This window comes from Denticeps clupeoides, chromosome 4 (assembly GCF_900700375.1).
Source record: "Denticeps clupeoides chromosome 4, fDenClu1.1, whole genome shotgun sequence".
NCBI classification, from domain to species: domain Eukaryota; kingdom Metazoa; phylum Chordata; class Actinopteri; order Clupeiformes; family Denticipitidae; genus Denticeps; species Denticeps clupeoides.
Genome location: NC_041710.1, coordinates 12,233,831 through 12,257,312, shown reverse-complemented (window position 1 = coordinate 12,257,312; position 23,482 = coordinate 12,233,831). Strand labels below are relative to the sequence as shown.

Here is a 23,482-nt window from a genome sequence, read left to right as displayed (position 1 = left end):
AGTTACAGAATGCCCAGCTCCAACTTGGACATGTTTAAAAAACTTCAGAACTGTTCTCAAGTCAACGGTCCCAACAGCATCTCAACTCACTGACTCACATTAAGACGTATTACAAGGTCCATCTGTCATGCCCTGAACTCTGGGGAGCGCAGAGTGATGAACACTTCGACTGTAAATGTAAGCAGTAAGGACTGGAGTTGATGCTGCGTTTTATTATGATATTCGGGGTTCTGACGGAAACAGCATGTGACAGGTGGCAATGTTGGTACAGCTTGTGACACAAGCGTGCTTTGGTGGGGAAGACAGTGTGAGACTTGTGGGTGAGCGCAGAGTGACAAAGGAAAAAATGCAAAATTTTGAACAATTTTTGGTGGATACCAGGAACCAGCATTTCATTCTAAAAACCAACAATCTAGAGCTAGAGTAGATATATACAACCGCATGTTAATGCTAGTAGCAAAAATACCAATATTTAAATTTTTTACTTTCATAACATATATCATTTTGAAGCCAGCATGGAATTTGCTTTGATGAGATGCAGGCCATAGGGTGGCAGAAGAAAAAAGAAGATATAGAGAGATGCAGAGATTCTCATCTCTCTATTCATCCCTCAGTGCTGTGGCCCAGACACACGTGCGCTGACTGACGGCACCACGAATGGACGCTGAAAGAAACGTTTCTTGGCTGGACAGGAGAGTGGCTGTTCCATCACCCAGACCAGCTTATCACCCACAACGCAACACAAAGCCACGCTGCAGGGGACGAGCAAATGAAGAGAGAAGTGAGAACACACACACAGATGCAGTAGACAAGATGATATTACAGCACTGCAGGTACATATTTCAACTCTGTACGGTATACAAGAAGGAGTATGTCTGGGGGAAAGCAAAGTTTGGGTTGAGAAATAAATGATTCATGCTTTTATGGAGGCTGTCAGTGAGGGGAACTTAAATGCGACTGTCATGGAGCAAGAGAGGAAATAGGGACCTAAAGGTGTTGGCAGCGAAATCCTTGTAATTTTGCAATATAGAAAGATAGCTTAACTCTGTGTGTGTGACTTAAGGTGTGTGCTCTTCCTGGCCCAGCTCATCTCTTCCAGCAACATGGCTGCAGCATTCAGTCACCCAGCCACATCGACGGCACCCGACTACCAATGTGCTGGATGTGCCGCCAGAGCAGGAGCAGGAGGGGCGACAGAAAAGAGAGAAGAGTGACTGAGGGCGGGCCGAGACTTCAGACATTCAGTCAACAGAGGCATCTGTCCCTCGTCTTCTCCTGGACACAGTCAATCTTCAACAGCGACAACACTCAGATGATTCTAGAAAACACACACCAGTGTGCCCAACCTCATGCCCCATCAAGAAAACACACACAAAACCCCAGTTAGCTGGACCACAACACTGCCAGCTGACATCTGTTCAAGTTCAGAAAAGAGCTGAAAATCTCAGATGATTCATCGGTTTATGACAGGAGTAAAGAAAATGTACAATTCTGAAATAAAGTGGGAAAAAAATCCAGTCCTCGTCATAAATAAACAGTAATTGCTAGCTAATTTTCTTAGTTCTTGCCCCGATGATTTATCACCCCAGGGCCCCATGAATAATTCAGCGGTGTGGCACTCACATTTATATGCGAGTCTGCAAGGCTCGGCATTCATTACACTATCGTGCCTGGCGATTCTGGACACAGACAGCTGGTGTTAGAATAATATGCATATTGGGTATTCTGCCTCGCTCTGTCCTCAGGCTCTGGCAACCAGTCGCGGTGCTCCGACTGGCGGTGAGCGGGGAGGGGGACGCCGGACTCCATCTTTGCTGACAAAACAGGCCCTTGTTGTGGCGGAGGAGTGGTGAGAAGGGAGTGATGAGGAAGAAAGAAAATGGGAGGAGAGAGAGAAACGAAGAGTGGGTTATAGAATGTAGAATGTTCAAGACCTTCTCTGCTACTAGGTGGCAAGTGAGAGAATTGCATGCTGGGATATTCCATTTCTCACCATGCCATGGTGAAGGTGGCTAATGTTAACACTCTGAAGGCACAAAAGAATAAACAACCAGCTAAAAGAGATCATTGTTCCTGGAGACATAATTAAACAGAAAAGATGAAGTAAATGTGTGAAGACCTTCTCTACTCGAAAAGTTTTGGGAGGTCAGCATTCAGTGGTCTGGAGCAGCAACAGCAGCAGGAGCTCTGGGAGGAATGGTGGCCGGAATAAACATTCTCTGAGGGAAGATCTTGAACCCCCCCAGCTGTCTGATACGGTTGGGCTTGTACAAAATCAAGCTGCCGTAAAACTGCAAGATGTTAGGTGAATCATAGAGTTCTTTTGCCCACTGAACAACTGAACAGATCATCACTATAAACCTTCTGATAAAGCATACACATCTGTACAAAAACAAAAAGTCACTACTATCAGGCGCCACTACTATTCTATCATATCACTTATTGTTCTAACTTATTGGTAGATGGTTTCAGATATTATATTTGTAACAAGTGCCTTCAGTTAATCCTCTGTTAATGTAAAATATATTACAACAATACAGCTACTTCAGCCTTCTGCAGTAAGCATATTCAAAATCAAAAGTCCACATCATGATTTCTATTCATTCACTGGACGATTCTAACAAACCAGGCATTTTTGGTGACACAGCTTAAAGGGAATTTTGGAGGTTCTGCATGAGTGGAGAGGTTTTTTTTTTATATAACAGAGATTTAGCTTGGAGTGTCCACATGTGTCTGTATGAGTGTGTGTGTGTGTGTGTGTGTGTGAAGTGTCTCTAATGTCCATGTGTTTACTGTCTCGCCTGATTCATCACTGCAGCAGAGACACACAGCACCTCAGAGGCCTGAGGGGTATTTCCTGCACCACAGAAAACCCCCCTACCAAACACCCGTATCCTACCACTCAACCCACATCACACACATACAATCCCTGTGCTGTTTCGCTAATTTATTTAGTTTTATTAACAACCTTCTAATAATTAAAAAAAAAACACAAACCCCTGAAAACTCGTTCAGATTTCTGTCTAATTTTCAAATTCACATTTCTTTTGTAACATGTTTTTTTTGTTTCTTTCTTGCTATAAGAGATGACATGCAATATAGCAATATATTATCTAGATTAGACTACAGTAGTAAAAGTACTTAAAATAATAAGATGAAGTTTGAAATATTGATTAAAATAGTTTAATGCCTTATCTATTAAAACATTTTCAAATCTTATTTCTTATATCCACTTTATAGCCAATTTTTTTGTATTTTTTTTAAAAGAACAGATTAAGTTTTTTTTAGTAAGAGGGTGGGCCCTCCTGGTTGTGTAGGTATCAAGCATTACAAAGTTAGCAAAAAGTCAAGATTAAATTCTGCTTTGAAACCACACAATATTTCAAACAGCCTAAGTTGAAATATATTGATTATGACCACATTTCCCAGAAGCCTCAGCAAATACTCAGTTCCCCTTCATCTCCAATCTCATTACAACACTTCAGTGCCATGTCCCAATGCTCTGATTCAACCCGATTGCTCCCTCAGATGAAGAGCGGCGGGGGAGACATGCCATAAAAGACGTTCCTCGGTTGGAGGAGACGGAGGAAGTGACGAGTTCTCTCCACAGCTCACTCGACCTGTCACAGATGATCTGGAGCTATCGCTCTGATTAGACACAATTAATCATTCTGCGCGGTGCACGAGCGTTCATTTTCATACCGGGAGAAGCTGAGGCCGGACCTCTGAGCCTGGCATGCCGAGCAGCTTCTGGCTTTGAGCTCATTAAAGATGTCAAGTGTTTTCATCATTACAGCCAGCAGAAGACCAACACGCTGTCAGGCATTAACAGGCATCATATCAGTATGGTCACTGGCTTGGAAGGATACCTTCACTAAGATCCTCCCTCTCTCTCGGCCTGTCTCTCAGGCTTCTTACATTCTCCCCAAACCACATTAACCTCAACCACACACTTATAATCCCCTGTTCCCCTCAGCGTTAATAAATGTTCCATCAGAGCCATGCGCAGACATCCAAGGGGCTCTGAAGCAGGTCACCGTGTCCTGAATGCTGCCACGCACAGCCCCGCAACGGCCTGCTATAAAAACCAAAAGTGTTGACTTATCTGGTACACTCTGTGGCGGAGGCTATTTTATCATTTTGCCCAGGAGAGAGGTGGCTGGCACCGCGCCCCAAAGGCCGATGCGCGTGTGCACCGGCAGTGCCCTTTGCCATTTCATTCGCCGTCTGTCAGCGCATTCCAGACAAACATTCAAATATAAAGTGAGTGCCATCGTTGCCGTGGCGCGCTTCAGCAGCCAAAAGTAAATTAAAAAAGATGTTTGAAAAACTTATTAACGGCCTGAGAGCAATATCCCTCCTGGAATCAGGGAGTGACAGAAATGGAGCAGCTTGAGCGGAAAACCTTAATTAAGTTTAAAACGTCCACATGCACCACATGAAAACAGGGTGAGGGGGGATTGTGCGGCAAATATCGCAATGCGATATGTTATGTTTTTATCCAGGGAATTCTATATTATACATGGGAGCCTCATTTCATGTCCTACTAGCTCCAGATGGACGACACATCAGCCGCCAAAGTAGATTTTAAGTTTGTTCATTTATTTATTTCTACATTTTTTAAAGGTAATTTCTGACAGGAAACCCTTTGTAAGTTTGTACCCTGCTGTGAGAAAGACATTTATTTTTTATTATGTTTTTCTTAAATCTGGATTTAGGGGGACATGCAGGGGGCATAAACAGAATTACTGGGGCACCTGATAAAGCTTCATGCGTGCTGATATGCTAACAGTATTCTTCTGCCATGAGCTTTAAAACACTGTAATCTACCATGCTAAAAGCATCTACACTACTCTGTGTGTGTTTGTGTGTGAGAGAGAGAGACAGAGAGAGAAAGAGAGAGCGGGAGACTTGGTAGATGAGGTGCAAAAAGCTTATTTCCAAAAGAGTCTTTTTTTAATCTCTGCCGGTGAATGAGACTCATTCTTGAAATCTTGAGTATGCAGCATGAACTTCAACCTCACCAAGCTTCTTACTGTGATAGGATGAAAGTAAAGAAAAAAAAAAAACTGCTCTGGCCAATTCTGGATAATGCCACGAAATAACCTGATGGAAACAGCGTGGCCCTGAAACTGACTCTTTGTGCTGGGAAATTGCTTTATATGATGCACAATGAAGAGACCAAAAGTTCATTTGGGAAAAGATATCGCGTCACAAAAATACACAAAATCACTGAAGTGTTCCAACCCTAATGTTATCTTATTTGATTTGTTATACCAGTTAGTACTCCGCAGTATAAATGGTATAAAGAGTAGGCGATATAAATTTGGCCAAGGAGAGAGATTTTCATACCGTCCACAGAAATTTCTGCATCACACCACACCACCACGCCTAGTTGCAGCATGATGCATTCTTTTTAGAAGATGGACAAGAGCACAGAGCGCATGGAGGAGCAGCTTGTTAAAAAAAGTGGTGCAACATCGATAATCAGACCTGAGTAAAGATAGCAGTGGCTCCCGTATTCGACAGAGATTCACAGATCTTTGCTGTAATTTCTCTTACTTATTAAACAAAAACCTAGAATTCTCCACTTTTTTTTTCTTCCGATTTAAGGTGCTCACTGCGCTTTTGACAGTATGCAATGTTTAAAATAAAAGTTCCAAATGGAAAGACTGGGAATTATTTACTTTACATTATTGTTTGTGGTGGCCTAGCGGTTAAGGAAGGTTCAGAAGCAACTGAGCAAAGCACCGGCCCCAAACACTGCTCCCCGGGCACCTGTCATGGCTGCCCACTGCTCACTCAGGGTGATGGGTTAAATGCAGAGGACAAATTTCACTGTGTGCACCATGTGCTGTGCTGCTGTGTATCACAAGTATCACAAGTATCACTTTAATTTAAACTTTAATTAACATGTGTAAACCCATGTACATGCACTTTCACAGTGAGTGGAAGAACAGCTGTAATATTTCACATCTTCACAGCTTATCTGCTGCAGCAATTCAAAAATCAACATGTGTATGTGTGTGTGTGTGTGTGTGTGTGTGTGTGTGGTCACATACATCCATGACTTTGTGAAAGTAGAGATTTCTAGGTTTTTGTTTAATGAGTAAGAGAAAATCCAGTGAAGTTCAATGAATGGCTGTCAAATACAGGACCTACTGCCAAGACCTTATCCTCATGTTCAAATGATATCATATTTCGTCTATAATTGCAGATTTGCAATAAACTTTCTATGTTTTACAGTTACATTTAAATTTACAGATCAAATCATATACCGCAATATATACCGCCTACCGTCTATTTTTCAATTTACAACGCAATATGAATTTTATGCCTTATAACACAGCACTAATACCAGTCTTCTATGGTGTTCAATAAAGTGAAAATGCATGGGTGCTTAGAATCCCTAAGAACATACTATTGCCAAATGAGCAGCAGTCATTAGCGGCCTGTAGAGAAATGTGGTTCTGCTCTGTGAATTTATACACTGCCAACAGAGGCGTTAATTTAGCAATAATGCTTCTGTGGTGTCAGGGATGGGGTCATGGCCAAAGATTAATAAATGTGAATGTGAATGGCAGTGAGGCAACAAAGTAACACTCTGAAAAAGCTTTGTGAGAACCTTCATAGAAACTTCTGAGGTTATTGATCCAGCTGTTGATACAGCAGACCGTCAACGTGCTTCATTCAGCAACCAGGTAGGCAGCAGACTTTTGTCACTTTACAAAGTGGTGGGCAAAAAACACGGCAAATCCGAATGTAGAACGATCTCTTAACTGGCTGTGATATAATGTGCCTTGAAAGTACCATCTTCTCCAAGGTTTTAAAGTAAGATCCTGTATTTTAATGTCCCAACCCCAGCAACATGATGACAAACATATATTTTAGAAAATAAATACATGGCAAAAATAACATAATAATAACAATAACATTTCCTCTTTGCATGCAAAGAGGAACGACCCTGACTAACGTGCTTCTGTTATGATTCATTTGATCCATGCTTACGGCTGTTTAGTTACAGCACAATGTGCTAATGCACAATGCTTCAGCTCCATTGCATTGCATTTTTATGCCTCCCTGTACTTTCTCCTAAAATTTCCACAAATTCTAAACTGATTTCAAATTGGGGTGGTATTGTAGTCATTTAGTGTTAGAGCCTAGGGAACCGTTAGGTGATAAAATCTGTGGTTTGAAGACATTTTACAATGCAACAAAAGGTGCTGTGTAATTCTGCACTCTATAGCTGCCATTATTTTCATTACATGAAACCATTTTTGATGAATATCAATATGCTCTACAATAAGAGGCTAATGGTGACCTGTTAATGTTTTTTCAGCAACTGTTGATGCTCTGGTCTGAATTTTTTACTTTTTTTGTGTGGCAACATTCTGTACCGCATCACAGCTCCATGTGTTGCTTAGCACTTAATTGCATGATGGATAATTCAGCTTTTCCTGAAACGGGATCCACAGAGACCGACAGAATGCACTGAAATGAGTTTGTGGCTTCATTATTTTATCTCATAATTTCAGTGCTTCATTAAATTCTCCCATTATTTTATTCCTTCCCTCTTTTCTCATTTTAAATTAGATGCTGTTCCTCAGGTTTAAAAAAAAAAAAACTTCAGACAAGCGGCTGTAAAAACACTAAACAGAGAGTCTAACATAGCTGTGAGGCATAAGTAATGTATTCATTTAAACGTTTCACTGAAAGAGAGAATGATATCAAATTATTCTATGGACTATAAATATCCTGTTTTTAAATACGCCACAATAAGGACTAAATTACTAAATACAAAATAATAATTTGTGGAAATGTACAATATAAAGGAAATGATTAATAAAAAAAAAAAAAACTCAAGACACTTTTATCATTGATAGCTTCTGATGGAGGAGGCTGTCAGCCACTCTGATCAGAGATTTCCAGCACACAGGAATGTGAGGCTGACACTACAAGCCTCCAAAGAGAAACACGAAAGCTAATTTTACCTGCGTTTCATCTCCTAATCTGGACTGTCATTAGGTGAAATTATTCCCTGTTGTTGCCACTGGAGATGTAATTGCAGCCTCATGCATAATCGGACTGTTAATTTGGGCCTTCTTTGATCTCTCTGTGCAACCAGCGAATGGACAGGCTGCTAATAACCTTAATGAGATGTTTACATTTCATCTGCCATTGTGGAGGTCCTTTACTTCAAAAAGTCATTACTTAACAGCTGTAATGGAGTGCAGCACAGAATTTGGTGTAGCCAAGGCAGTTTGTGGGTGAGGCCGGTTTACGTGAATTCTCATTGGATTTAATGTGACCTCTGGACCTTTAAAGGTCCTCTGTCCACGTGGACAGAGGACCTTATGCTTCTTCTGTGCTTCTCAGAACATGAGTGGATATATCCCTGAAAAAAAAAGAGATAAAACAGAGACAGAGAGAGAAGATTTATGTGACGACTGCACCCTCAGTCAGTTTAAATGTCAGCCCTGCCACCTCAGGAAGCGTCTGCTGTCTCTCGAGCCCCACCCTGGAGGAGATGCCACCCTTGTGCCCCCCAACCTCCACAACCAGAGACTCAGAGGCGAGAAGGTTAGGGACTGCCTCCAGGAGCCCTCCAAGCACCCATCCCCCACTTTCCTGACACAATTCTTTACCCCCACACACCTCAGCCTGACGGCCATGTTGAATATCTGTGTGTTCCTCCAGAATGGCGAACACCACCCCAACTGGCACCGCAAGCGCTGAATTACTGCAGGGTGAATGACCTGCTCACACTTTCTTTGTGGCCCATATTCCCATTCTGCAGTTCAGGTCCCAGCCTTGGGAAATCCCAAACTGGGAATCTTAAGAAACCCATATGGCTTTGTATCCTTGCAAATAGGACAAACTCTGGAGCACAAAGCTGTTTAAGAAGCCCCAGCACACTTGGTTGCTTTGAGACCAAAGACTGTAACCAGCCGGCATTTCCTGTAAATAGGCCTTGGGTTGGTGTGGTATCAAAGACAGATTAGGGTTTGTGCAGCTCTCAGCACATTTCTGCTCTCATTGTTTAGCCTCCTTGCATTGAGATAAATTGGCAAGAAAAGTCCATGAATGCCCACAGAGAGGGAGAGGCAGCATGCAACTTCTTGCAGTTTGATACATATAGGATAGCAAACCTTGGGCCGAAATAAAACTCTGGAGTTCTACAGTTCAAATACAGTTAAAATAAGTGTAAAAGAAATGTAAAGAGATAGACAACAGTGAAGTGATTGTCATTGTGAAACACTGCAGCACAGCACACGGTGACACAACAAAATGTGTCCTCTGCAGCCATGACGGGGGGGGGTGCTTCACTCAGTGGCACCTTGGCAGTTCGGGATTCGAACCGTTTGATTACGGGGTCGTTTCTTACCCGCTAGGCCACCCCTGCCCACTGATCCTTGCCCCATCGGCACCATCCACAACCTCTCTGTTAGCCTGTCTGTGGGAGCAGAAGTGTGTCTCAGATAATGTTGTCTAAAAAATGATTCTCAGATACTAATAACAATTTGGACTGATATCAATACTTACATTCCAACCATTTTCAACAGGCATTACAGGGGGCATCCCCTCCCCTGGCTACCTGGAGGCCCCAATGTTTACATGAGAGATACACTTTAAACGTGGCAGTGGGCGAAAGCAGCTCCAGCGTTAAATCTGCAGCACCAAGCTTGCTAGAAAATGTATAGTATTGAATAGTATTGAAAAGAGCATCAGTATCGACTTTGAAATTTCAGTATCATGACAAGCCTAGTCTCAGACACACCCTGCTGTCCCGTTGCACAGAGACCCTCCAATCTGCGCTGTGTTCAGTGATATTACATAACATGCAGCAATAGGCCAGTAGCATAAATACACAAAGAATATCTTAAATATTAAATAATAAATAGAGAGGGCCAGGGACACAAAGCTTTCTCTGTCAGATGGTGCTGTTCCTCTGAGGTTGAGTTGAGTTCAGGTGGGGGACTGGGTTTAGCTCCTGAAAGTCCCCTTGAGTGGAATGAGACGCCGTGGCCGTCTGGAGGTATGCTGAGACGGTGTTGCCGTGGTGAGAACCAGAGGGCTGGACATGATTGGTCTGATGGGCGGTCGGCTGTCGAGTGTCTTCCCCCTCGCCGCTGCAGCATGCGGAGTGGTGGCTGCTCTCATGTCACCAATTAGTAGCAGCAGTTTCATTAGAGGTGTCCCCTCAGCTGCCACCACACTCATGCATGCGGCTCACGGTAATAAGCCTCAGATGTGTCAAATGCGCACACACACACACACACACACACAAAACAGGAGACGAGGACGATGGCATCAGGGCTCAGATGTTCAGGTGTTCATTAGTGATCAGAGCTTTTCTTTTATTTGCAGCACCTAATTAAAAAAGGTTACCTGGGGAAAGAAGAAACATGCCACAGCAACAAAAAACACACACTACCTATGAACAGGTAAGCAAACGCAGCCACGCAGTCCAGCGGCACAGAGGAGCACACTCCTAACCAATTTCCCCCACAGACACACGCCGGGGCTCAGAAGCCGGAATATTCTAGACACGTTCAACAGTAATACAATAATCTGAGTGCAGCAATAATGCCGTGATAATTAAGTGTCGGAGAAAGATGGGGGATTAACATTGGTGTCGCAACAGCACATGAACATTTTTGGATAGGCTGTGCCACACTGCAAATTAACTGTTCGCACAAGCAGCAATTTCTCTGTGTATGGATATGTGTGTAGTGGGGCTACAGGACCGCTACATATTTGTGACCAACAGAGACATGAATTATTAAAACTGGACACAAACTGGACACTTACACAGCTAAGGCAATTGAACAATTTTTATATTTCACTTCTTTCTGAGGCTGAAAAAGTAAAATGCAAGAAACTAATGAAGCAATGAAGCAATTAGATTACACTATTTATTAAAATGATATTATGCCACACCAATTCTCCATAGACTTGGGAGTCCTCAGATGCCTTTGGGAATCTCCCTGGGTGTTTAATACCTATTTGATTGGCCCAATTTGCTTGTTGTCAAGATCTACCAGTATTGGGGCTTTATACTACTATAGGACACATATTGCTAAACACCCCCTGTCTCACCTTCCCATTATTACCCTATTTCCATCGGTTCATTTGTAGTCTATCTGTATCCCGTCTATCCAGTCGAGCCTGTCTTCTACAGCAGATCTGAAAACAAAGATGAAGCGCTACACTTGCGCCTTGCAGCCAATGCATGTGATTTCAACCAAACATTACAGCTTGTACTTGATATTAACTTTGATGGGAATGGAGAAAACTTTTTCTCATTTAGGGACGTTAAAAATTTATTAGCATCAAAATGTGTAAACTCACAAGAGAACATTTACTTGCAACGTTAGACTCTTCTGAAAGGAACGGGGATGGTTTGGGGCTACGTGACTAATTAAATTTTCTCAACAGTTTGCATCTGTCAGAGCAGAAATGTATAATATGACGAGGACTTCTATAGGTGTCCCAGCAACTGTCTCCTCTGTGAGAAACAACGTTGTGAAAAATCGTATCATTAACAGGCTTCATACTGGAGCAGAAGGCTGTTGCTGCTAATTACCATGACGTCCCCCAAATCGGGCCACGTCTCGCGCATACATCTTAAACCAAGCGTCCCTCCGGCTGTTATTATCATTGGTATTATCATGTCAGAATTGTTTGGTTCTGTTTATTTCGACGTGCCTCACACCCAAAAGGCGAGCTTTCACTACGTTTCCGTCACAAAGGCCAGCTCGCTCCAGGCCCCTGTAATTTCTTCAGCGCGTGCTGAACTCTGATTACAGGCTCCGGGCAGCCAGAGCGCCATCATTTTTTCTCCGGTTATTGTTTCGTTGTTGTTTCTTTTCTCCCTCTTTTTGCGACCGCTCTTGTCTCTTAATTCTGAAGCCTTGCAGCTGCTTGGAGCCTGAACCTCACACGGTTTCATGCGTGTGTTTTTTTTTAATGCACGCTTAGTGGTTTAACCGCGAGGACTTTAACTTGACCCCGGCGACTATGAATCCCTTTAAGGTTGTTCCTCAGCAGAGAGTGCACTTCTCTGGGCTTCAGGCCCTGCACCAGACTCTGAGCTGTGAGAAACGTGAGGAAGGTGAGGGTTGTGGAAGACCTGTAATAGCGCTAATACCCCTTTATTGGTCCCTTACACACACGCGCGCTTTGATCCTTTGCACGGCAGCTCCGTTAGTGCGTTCATTAACTCCGCAGGCTGCTTGGGGATACCGAGTGTAGGACATGAGAGCCAGAATGAGAGACGGGGAGGAGTATTTGAGGCGTCTCACGCATCGACCGGATTATTGACAAGACATGCGCCTGATTGCTGTGTAAAAGCCTCATTTTAATCAGCCATGTTGGGGCTTCAGATGGAACTGGGCTGGAGTCATCATTCAGCTCATCTCTATACGTCAATGATGGCCTGACAGTGTGTGTGTGTGTGTCTATGTGTAAAAAAATATTTTTAATGCTACCGATGAAAAGGGTTAGAATCATAATTCATGTCAAAGCATCTGTATGTCAGTGTGTGTGTGTGTGTGTGTGTGTGTGTGTGTTCTCTTTATTGGCACACTGAGCACAGCTTATTTAGATGCATCAGAGATGCATTCCGCTCTGGAGCATTCCTTGCAGGACCAACTGATAAAGAGCTCTTTCAGGCTCTCTCTCTATTACACACACACACACACACACAATCACCACACACACACAGACATTTGTCTTTATATCTTTGAAAGGACTTATAATAATAGGAGCCATACTTTTCATAAATATGCATTTTTCTGTATTTGAGAGAACAAAGATGTACATATATGCCCACACAGATACTCACACACAAAGACTAAAAGGTCCTGATGGCAGCAGTGTTTCCTGCATCTCATGGTGGTGGGCTGTGGTTGTAATATTTTAATGCTATTAAAATATCACCCAAGGGAATCAAACCCCGCCCTGACAGCAACACCCATTCACCCCACAGCCCATCAATACACACTCAGCTTCACCCGAGCCATGATGCGCACAAACAGACCTCTCACATACACACACAAAGCACACCTATACCGCATATATTCAAAGGCCACCTCCAACAGACGCAAACACACACACACATTCACAGAGACAAACAGCAGTCGGAGGGCCTTGCAGGCGTAGTAAAGAGCGCATTAGCGCAGCATGCATGGCATCGCCTCAGGAGCGCTGGAGCTTGTTTACAGTCACTCTGACAATCAGCCACTAGCCTCCCTCAGGAGCCGTGTGCCGTTAACCGCCACTGTCTGATAACAACCTGCAAAACATGCGCTACCCTCCTACAGGAGATGAGAGCTGTCTGTGTGTGTGTGTGTGTGTGTGTGTGTGTGTGTGTGTGTGTGTGTGTGTGTGTGTGTGTGTCAGAAGACACAGAAAGGAGGGAGCGGGACACAGAGGAAGACAATATGAGTAATAACTCACCTTCATGCTTTGTGTGTATTTTTATCCTCTGTGTTACTCATGTGTCAAACACTTTGGAGAAGGGTAGAACATAAACTTTATGACAACAGGCTTTTTCCACACAGGCCATACGGAGTTGGGCGGCATGAAAATCCACATAGATTCACACTGAGATATTGTTTGTGATGTGTATATACAACCTTTTTGCAAATGATCTCAAGGACACACCACGCCGGCAACCTCACACAGAGACACATTGGCTGCACAGGAAAAAGCTCAAATCCAATTGAAGGTCCATCGCCGTCCTCATTCCAGCACAAGTTGGTCCCATTATTGACCCCCCAGGGACATCAATAGTATAGACCCCCTCAAACACAAACAGTAAAACATGCATTGCAAATGCGTGCTGAGACCAGCCCTAATACATTAATGACCATATAATGTGGTGGGCTGTGACTCAAAACGACACTAATGGAGTATTTGGCCTGTGGTTACATTACTGATCCACACACTGTGGAGGGAGAGAGACGTTGTCCCCATTTGTGTAAGCGAGGGGACTGCATGTGCGGTCTGCACCTGACACACCCCACTTTTGAAAGCACGATTTATCACTTGAATGTGTGCTCATAAGAAAGTAGAAATTTATCAAAAGAGAACACACCGTTTTTAAACACCAACTAAAGCATTGCAAACTAGAGATGTCAAGACTTGCATTTAATTTACAAATGTTAAAGAGCTACACAACATTCAGAAATACATGGCACAGCTGTCATGACACAAGGAGTGAGGAGCACAACATCTTGAAAGTGATGGGGTTTTAAATAAATGATCATAAAACAGCATGAAGGCTGGAAACACAAGCCCAAAAGAACAATGCTTACACTGGCATAACGTTGAGTCAAGACAGACAAGGTAGTATGGGACAGAGAGTGGAACCTGTTTTATGTGGATGCAGGGCAAAAGCAGTCATAAATTTGACCTTTTAGAGAAAAACATTCTCCTGTGGATGGGGCCTAACATTTACAGGGTCCCCAGCACACCGGGTTGGGGACCGTGGTATCACAACAGTATTTCTGGATGGAGGAGGCTGTAATTCTTCCTATCAACATTTAAAAAATACTGCTTTAGTTTTGCACATTTCTGGCATAGAAATTCGATCGTAAAATATTTCTTTTTTAATCATAAATTAAATTAAATTAATCACAGCATTTTGAAGTCAGTCAGCTAACGTGCTAGTTTATTAGCATGCGTGCAAGGGAAAATTAAGACCTATTGCTTTGCTCCAAATGACTCTGGCCCTTCCCTCATTTAAATTGACAGTTTCAGCACCTCCGTCTACAATGAGCAAAGTGCGTGTCGGCGGCTTGATGCGTAATCAGTGAGAAAACAGGCACGTAGAAATCAATTTGATTGCACCCCCAATGACCCCAAGATGCCTCATCATTGCGGCGTGAAGATATGCAATGAGCTGAGAGCTCGTCCTCAGAAGGCGCAGGTCAAGGGGCTCACTTGAAGACCAGCGCTCGACTCGGATTTAAATAACAGGCTGATTTTTCCCCATACCCTCCTCCCCTCACCCCTCCCGCTCATCATTAGAGGCAATGGAGACCCTCGGAGCATTAATTAGTAATATTTTTTCCAGAGCTTTTGGACTCTCGCCGCCACCTACCATGAATGCAAACTTACGTAAACATGGCTCTCTGAATAACAAGTTGTTTTCTCTTCTGTTGCTCTCAAGATTCTCTTATTTTTTTTCTTTTTTGAAATGGTGATGCGATCACAATGTAAATGACTCCAGTGTTGCCCCATCTCCCTCCACTCCACTTCCTTGAGCCTGTTTATTTTTTTCTATCTTTGTTGCTCTTGCTCTTGTCTTCCACTCTTGACGCTCTTGCCTCTCACCCCCTTCTCTCTCTCTTCATTAGCCAGTGGCGGTATCTGTGTGAAATTCATTAGTTTTTATGAATTTCAAGGAGATGTGTGTATAATTAGAGTGTCTGTGTTTGTCCAGCATCACCTCTCAGCCATAGAGTCACATCTCAGAGCAAATTACCCATGTATCCCCACGGGCTGGCTCACTGTCTGTCTCCTCACTACACCTCTGCCACAGAGCCTCTGCTCTTTCTATCTGAAAGTCACCTCCACCACAGGACCTACGTCACCATAGCACACCTCAGTCACTGGGCCTATATTCAGTCAGGACTAGGGCTGAGCAATGCAGCCGAAAACATTTGACTAAAATTTAATTTATATATAATACTTTTTGTAGATTCATTTCACCAAGAAATTTACAATGCTGAGCTGTAATTTAGGGTCATTTCATTTAATTCTTTCCCTCCCTGTCATCAGATTGCTTTCACCAGCGACCCTGTTTCTGTGACCCCAACCTCATTTTGTGGATTACCCCTTTGCCTGCCTGAATCCCATGTTGCCATCTAATCGCCTGCGTGCCCCTTTGGACTGACTCCCCAATCTGGTACCTACCTTCTTCTGACGACACCGAACCTGCCTGCTCCCACCTCACAGAACATGCTGTACAGCTCCAGAGCATCTCCTCCTACTGCTCACACTACTACAAGCGACCTCGCCTCTCCAGCCACAGCCTCACAGATCTCTCTACATTCTCCAGCTATGGCTGCACATGTGCCATGTGTGTTTCTGTTCTCCCCCTTTTTCCACAGTTTTTCGGCCCTCGCATTAGTTTGATTTTGTTTGTTAACAAATCTTGTTTCCCAGTATGTCCCGCCTCTGCACTTCCTTCTCCCGTCAGCTTGTGGGCGTGAGAGATGTATTGATGTACAGGAGGGGAGTAGACATTTTCAGATAAGTAGCATGTGTGAGGGATTTTAATCATCCCCGTTGGCTCCTGTCATTTAAAATTTAGTTTATGAAAACATTATTAAATTTCATATTTTGGGTGTCAGACATACTGACCTTAAAAAAATAGGCCTGTGTGCTTACTTCTCTCCTTCTCATGGCTCGGTGCAGCTGGGGCCACAGCCTGCACCACTCAGTCTGACAGCAGGGCTCTAATCATGGACAGGCAGCGCTGATTATGCGTCCATGGTTAAAGCCATGTTAAAGGATCTGTTTGGCAGCAGACTGACGTTGCTGCATTAAAGTGAACATGTGAACCTTACCTGAGTGCTAGTTTATGTTTCTGGCCTTTTGCCACATACCTACAGGTTTGTTTCGCCTGTTTTGGTTTGTTTCATTTGTTTTGGCTCTCGTGACGTTTCTTTCCTTAATAAATCCATTTCACCAAGATTTCCCGTCTCTACGCTTCCTTCCCCCATCAGACTGTGGTTGTGACAGTCCTCCTCTTGTCTTTTCTTGTTTGTTTCTATTTATTTCTGTAAATCGTTGCTGAAATCCTCCTTGATGTTACAATAGCTAAAAAGTCCTATGAAAATGCACTATGAAATGTGTACATGTGTAAAATGTACTGTGCGATATGGCATAAAATTCATATTGTAATATAAATTTAACCATAGACGGTATATACTGCAGTATATAATTTGATAATTTATATATACATATGTGTGTGTGTTTGTGTGTGTATATAAAATTTTAAATGTAACTGTTTTTGAAAGGGTAACGGCTGTCCATAGCAACAGCACTGCAGCAGGAAGCTGTATAATAAACGTTTTACAGATACATCAACATATAGCATATATAGATACATCAACCGTATATCAGATAAAACAATATCTTGGCAATTCTACTGACTTTCTGTCACATCCATAAGACCACTGACATGCCAGGTATTTGTAAGATGCAACTGATAATATATTTAAAAAAATTAAAATTTCATCATGCAGTCCCTCCAGGAGATTTTAGATTTTAAACTAACCCTACTCCTTAACCTAACCCTAACCTTTGCTCATGCGCATGCGTGGAACCGATCGAGCGAGTGGTACATACAGATTGAATGCTTGTTTAATTTTATTAATTGGGCCTGAGGTTTCAAGATCATTAAAATCCACATTTATGGATTAATAGTCATTTTTAATGATATTTCAGGCCTTATTTTTGGAATCTCGCATTTAGGACTTTGTAAGGATCCGTGGAAACCCTGCCGTGCGCTCTGTGCTCTCGTCCAAAACTACTGCCTCGTGCTGCAAGTAGGCGTGGTTTCCCGCAGGTGATGCATCTTTGTCATTTTTGTGAGGAGCGTATATTTGTGTGGTAGGCCAGTATAATCAAAATCTCTCCCACTGGCATGCCATTTATACTGCGCAGCCCTAATGAAAATCAATATGAATTAAATGGAATATAATGGTGGCAATAATAACTATCTCAATCACAAGGCCTAAACTGCACCACACTCTCTATGGCGAGTGCAGGACAGTACACCTCCATTACAGAGGCTAAAATGGGTCCCAAATGCCCATTTCAGTAAGGGGATAGTCACTATCTTGCTATGAAGTCCACCACTCCACAGCATGTCTCAATGGCAGGGCCCATACTACCCATGGTGGCATTAATGCCTGTGTCACAGACCCGTGTCACACAGATAAGCAATTAACACCAAGTGTCAACTGCTGATGAGAGACAAGTTGCATTATACAGATACGCATTACAGCACAGCTGCTGCAGTGGCAGTCTTGCTCAAAGTCAAACCTTCAAGTGTGGCCTCATTTTCACATCCGCACAATTAGCTCTGATTGAGCCGCTAACTGCCTGGCGAAGGCCTTCATGTTGTGGCAGGCAGCGTGTTAGGCCGATTTCAGACAGCGCGATGTGATCGACGGCAGCCTCAAAAGCGCCGTGGACCCCCAGGCTTCAGATGCTGAGCCAAATATTGACGACTTGCTGAAATCCTGCATCCTCAGAGTAGCAGACATTCTCTGTGTTCCTGCCGGGCCAAACAAACACCATGTTCTCGCAGAATTAGCAGCAGCCCCTCCATAGCTGTAAAAGACGGCGCTGAAAGATTTCATGGACTTTCAAAGGTCGATACATATAAAATATGTTAATGCTTTGTTAGCCTGTTCAATACCAGGCAAAAGCTGAGCAAAAAAGAAGTGTTTTTGTATGCCATTGATGGATGGGCGAGAACCATATGGGCCCAACTGACATTTTGGAAATATGCATTTCACATGAAAGCTTTTGATCAGGTATGAATAAACAAATGTTTAATAATTAATGTTTAATAAGAAGAATAGTTAACCCTGAACACACAGATGCAAAAGCCAAAAAGCCTTTTGGTGCCAAAAAGGGGCTTGTGACAACTTTTAAAATGTAAACATTGTGCTCTCCAGTTGGCAAAATGTCATTTACACCCAAATGGTTCTTACCCCTCAATAAACACTACACTTCAGCGTTTTTTTCTCAACAATAAAGCCTTAAGGTTGACAGTATTACTCGTACCCCAGTTCCATGAATATGGTTTATTATAACCAGAAAGAATCTCCATAATAACTGTCTTTTATTTAGATTGTTTTCATAATATGGTGGATATAACAACAACATTTATTTCTTGAACATACACAAAAATCACAAACAGTATGTCTCAATTGCGACATATAAATGCTTTCAAGGCTAATATATAAGTGTGTTGTTGTGAAAAAATTGTGTTACCATTTTCAAACAGCATTGAATGCCACGATGTGGAAAAAAGTCCCATGTGAAGTAAATGTACACAGATTGCTGGTTAGACAACAAGAATGCATATTCTGACTATTGAGCTGAAAATGGGGAAAGTAAATAGATGCAAGCTGTTGCCTGGGAGAATTCCATTGGATATTTTAAAGTCATATATTTGCATGTGGTTTCTGGCAAGAGAACAGATGCACATTCGGACGTCACTTCACTCTCCAATTTGAACTGTCATCAATCACAAAGGAGGAGATGTTATTTATTTAAGGCTTTTTTCTGCTGTTGCTGTTGTTTGAGGCATCCGAAAAACTACGCAGGGATATTTAATTTCATTCTCCACTGACTCAAACAAAGGACGGGACACCCTTCAGTGTACTCTGCTAAGCAGGCCCTATTATCACATTGCTGACAGAAAAAAAAATGTTTTATTAGTGGAGAACTGAAGAGACGGTGGAAAAAGCTTGCATTAAAACTATTTAGACTTCAAGGCACTGACGAAAAAAAGGTTTATCTACGGAAACAGACCGTGCGTTTTGTCACTTGGTATAACTGTTCCAGCGGTTATCAGGATCCTGTTCAGACGTGACTATCACTTTAATAGCCACGGCTAAGGCATTTCCTTCAAATGATGTGCAATTGTAATAACCATCTGGCACACACATTAGAAATGTACCACACATACTTTGTTGTTTTCTTCAAAACTACACTGAGGCAACCAAATCAACGTATAGCTAAAAATAATAATTTCTGCAGTATTGACTGTTATTGTTAACTGGCTTAAAAGGTGTGTCGAACAAGAGAAAGAGAGACAGGCAGGCCGAATAGAACAGTCTGTGATCTTAACTCTCTGGCTCTTCATCAACAGAAATGACCCCGGCTTGCTCTGAAACACACGCTCCAACACACTCACAACACCTGCCACACACACCTTAGCACAAGCTGTTCAGACTCAACTGACCGACTGAGGGATTCAGCAGCATCACATCAAGCAGCAGTTTTTTTTGTGCATTAACGGCCATTTTAATCCATTTTCACAGCATCTGAAACAGATGCTTTTTAAAATCCAAGAATCACTTGCACATTTATTTTTCTTTTGGTGGCCCGCAGCTTTAGTGCACCATGGGGGATGCAGAACATATGTACAGCAATGCACAAGAGCAAGCTCACACATGAGGTTCTGCAGTCAGAATGGGAGCGCAGAGTTCAGCCCGGCACAGTCCAGGATGTTCCGCACCTGGTTTATATCTTCACGTGCACGCAGCCATGCAATTAGCACTTTGGGGGCTTCTCAATGCTGATCGAGCGGCGTGCCGGAGAGCCGCGGGGTAATAAATCTCGCTTAGTTAACTCCGCCAGCCTGGCCCACAGACTGGCACTCTGGACACAACACAGACTCCAGACCAAACCGCAGCCACTCCCATGCGGACAAACATCCTGTTTGCGTCTTGTTGTGAGATTGTCTGGCTCTCGTCGTCAATGTGGACACTTTGTTGCACTTTGATCTAAACTACATATAATCACACAGAGCTGAAAATGCGAAGAAAAGATCCAAATGCTTGAGGGTCCTTGTGCAAGTATTGTTCAGCCTAATATGAAAATGTTCTTTTTTATGAGACAGGCGGAGTAATACCTCACCGATGCCTGCGACGGAATATTCAAAATTAACACAAATCATCACAATAAATTGACTTATGCCACGTTAATCTAATGGACAAGACACACTCCGCTTTGTGTCTACAAACGCGCTTTGCACATTCGGACTTTTTGACTCATCTGAGCGCCGCTGTGCTGCGAGGCCGGGATCCCGCAGGAATCAGCGAGGCCTGCTGCCCCCTGCAGGCCCGCCGCGGAACCGCCGCTCGTTCCGTGCAGCGCGGACGGACACCTGCGTCCGGGCCGAAACTTACAGAAGTACTGTCGCGTGTGCACGATGGATATACAAATGAACTATTCGTAAATAAATCATACACGTCGAACACTTTCGGTTATCGGGTTTAAAATGGGAAACAGGAATAAGCAGAAACTGGAGGTCAAAACTGACCTGGGGGTCGCCAGAGCTCCCCGGGCTGCGCATTTGCCACGGACGCGGCCGTCGATTAGCATGTAGATAATGTCCCTCTGAGGGAAAATCCATCGCGCAGGCGGCAAAAAAAATGACCCCTTTTAAGCGCCGGACTGAGCCATCTGACGCCGCCGCGGGCACCTCCCGGGACTGGGGGGCTGGTATTTGCTACACCTGTAGACCGAATTTCTCCACATCGTTCCACCGGGACGACAAAAAGGCGTTAAAAGTTACAGCGCGCACGGGCTGGTCATACAGGACGCTGCTGTGAAGGTGGGGTGGTGGTAGCCTAGTGGCTAACACACTCGCCTATGAACCAGAAGACCCGGGTTCAAATCCCACTTACTGCCATTGTGTCCCTGAGCAAGACACTTAACCCTGAGTGTCTCCAGTGGGGGACTGTCCCTGTAACTACTGATTGTAAGTCGCTCTGGATAAGGGCGTCTGGTAAATGCCGTAAATGTAAAAGGAGTGTGGCGCTTTAGACTTTTACTAGCGCGTTTATAAAAGTGACGTACCGGTTTCAGTCGCACTGAGGACAGGACACTTTTCTGAAATACTAATCATTCGGTTCGAACTCAACCGCGTAATTTCCGACAGACGGGGACGGAGACCCCGAGTGGAAACTGACCCGGAGAGATGTGATGGGGGCGCAAGTTTGTCAGCGAACCTCGGAACCACGGCGGAAAGTGCCCGTGGGCTTCGGGACACGCGTGGCGACGAACACGTTCGGGTCCAACTCGGGCGCGGAACGGCTTACCTTTATACGCCTGTCCCCTGGCGGAAAGCAGCAAGCTGACGGCGGTGATGAAGCAGGTTATAACTTTATCCATGTCTGAGGCGGCGCTGAGCTTCACCCCGGCAGCGGGGGGAACATGGGCAACTCTTCCTCTCACCGGGCGCCTGCGAGGGTCTCCGTCTGGCGTCCTGGTCTCCTCCTCCTCCTCCTCCTCCTCACCTTCTGCACACTGGACTGTGCGAGGACTTGCGGCTCCGCTCAGACTTGGCGCTTCCAGGAGGAGCTTGAAGTCATTAGTCACGGGGAGACCGGGAGCGCGCGCCCGTTTCCTCTCGCGCGAGGCGGACCCCCCACCCCCCCATCTCTCTCTCTCTCTCTCTCTCTCTCTCTCTCTCTCTCTCTCTCTCTCCCTCTCGCTCTCTCTCTCTCTCTCTCTCTCTCCCCCCCTCCCGCTCCCTCTCCCTCGCTCGTCCTCACAAGAGTTTGGAGGTTCCGGGGAACATGCTAATTAGCAAAAGTCGCTTTTGGTTATCCAGGTTACGATTAACGTTTGAATTCACCTTATGCGTTTTTTTTGCTTTGAACTTTTTTTTTTTTGCTTTGAATTGCTGAGTTAAACCTGCACACCTTGGGAAGGGGGGTGATTAAAGTGAAAGTGATTGTCACATGTGATACACAGCAGCACGGCACACGGTGCACACAGTCAAATTTGTCCTCTTCATTTAACCAATCGCCCTGAGTGAGCAGTGGGCAGCCATGACAGGCGCCCGGGGAGCAGTGTGTGATGACGGTGCTTTGCTCAGTGGCACCTCAGTGGCACCTTGGCGGATTGGGATTCGAACCGGCAACCTCCTGATTACGGGGCCCCAAAAAATATGGAACGCATTGGCAGGTCACCTTCCCCCATTTCGCATGAGCCGGCCCCTAACAGTTTATCACTATAAAAGCCGGATCACATTAGCATCATCGGTGGTTCTCCCACTCTGTCCTGGGCTATAACACCTGCCAAGCAGCATAACCACAAAAGCAGAGAGTGCTGGCCAGGCCATTTTCATCTGCCTCCCCGACTAGGTTATTCTAGTTAACAAATACAAAGCGCTAACTTACATAAATGTGAGAAGAGGGCGACGCGCCCCAGACATAAGATGCCGTTTACCAGCCCCAAGAACGGTCCTGGGTTCCGAGCTGCTTCATCTTGGATCCTGCCCTCATCACCGACTTTTGACGATGCGCCACTTCCACTCAGGGGCCGGCGTTTATCAGCCGGCGTCTCTCAGTCGTGCAAATCTGCTGATAGAGACTCTTCGGCATGCCACATTGGGGGGTTTTCATCCTCGTCTACACAAGCTCTCTTCTTCCTGTCTTGTCCTCTTCACGTGACACATAAATAGTTTTACATGTTTAATAAAGCTAATAAACTTTTTTTAGGTTGTAGTTGTAATGGACACTAGGCTTGGACACTATGTTGATAGTTTTGTGTAATGTGGTATGAAATAAATTAGACAGTCAAAATATCTTAATTTTTATTTAACTTACCGAAACAATAGTAAAGTTATTATATCGTAGCGCTGTGTGTGCACTACCAGATGTAAGAATTAGGGCCAGTCACATTCAATAGGCAGCTGCAGTAAACTAGGACT

At 44.0% G+C, this 23,482-nt stretch overlaps 1 protein-coding gene across 12 annotated transcripts in view; it reads right to left on the bottom strand.

Moving 5' to 3' along the window:
- LOC114788011 (receptor-type tyrosine-protein phosphatase mu) overlaps positions 1 to 22,188 on the bottom strand; it is a 166,949-nt gene extending 144,761 nt beyond the window's left edge. For all 12 annotated transcript variants that reach the window (XM_028976076.1, XM_028976079.1, XM_028976080.1 and 9 more), the window contains exon 1: positions 21,864 to 22,188. In XM_028976076.1, the coding sequence (XP_028831909.1) occupies positions 21,864 to 21,936 (73 nt within the window). In that variant the 5' untranslated portion in view covers positions 21,937 to 22,188. The remainder of the gene's footprint in view (positions 1 to 21,863) is intronic.
- Positions 22,189 to 23,482: the final 1,294 nt, after the last annotated feature.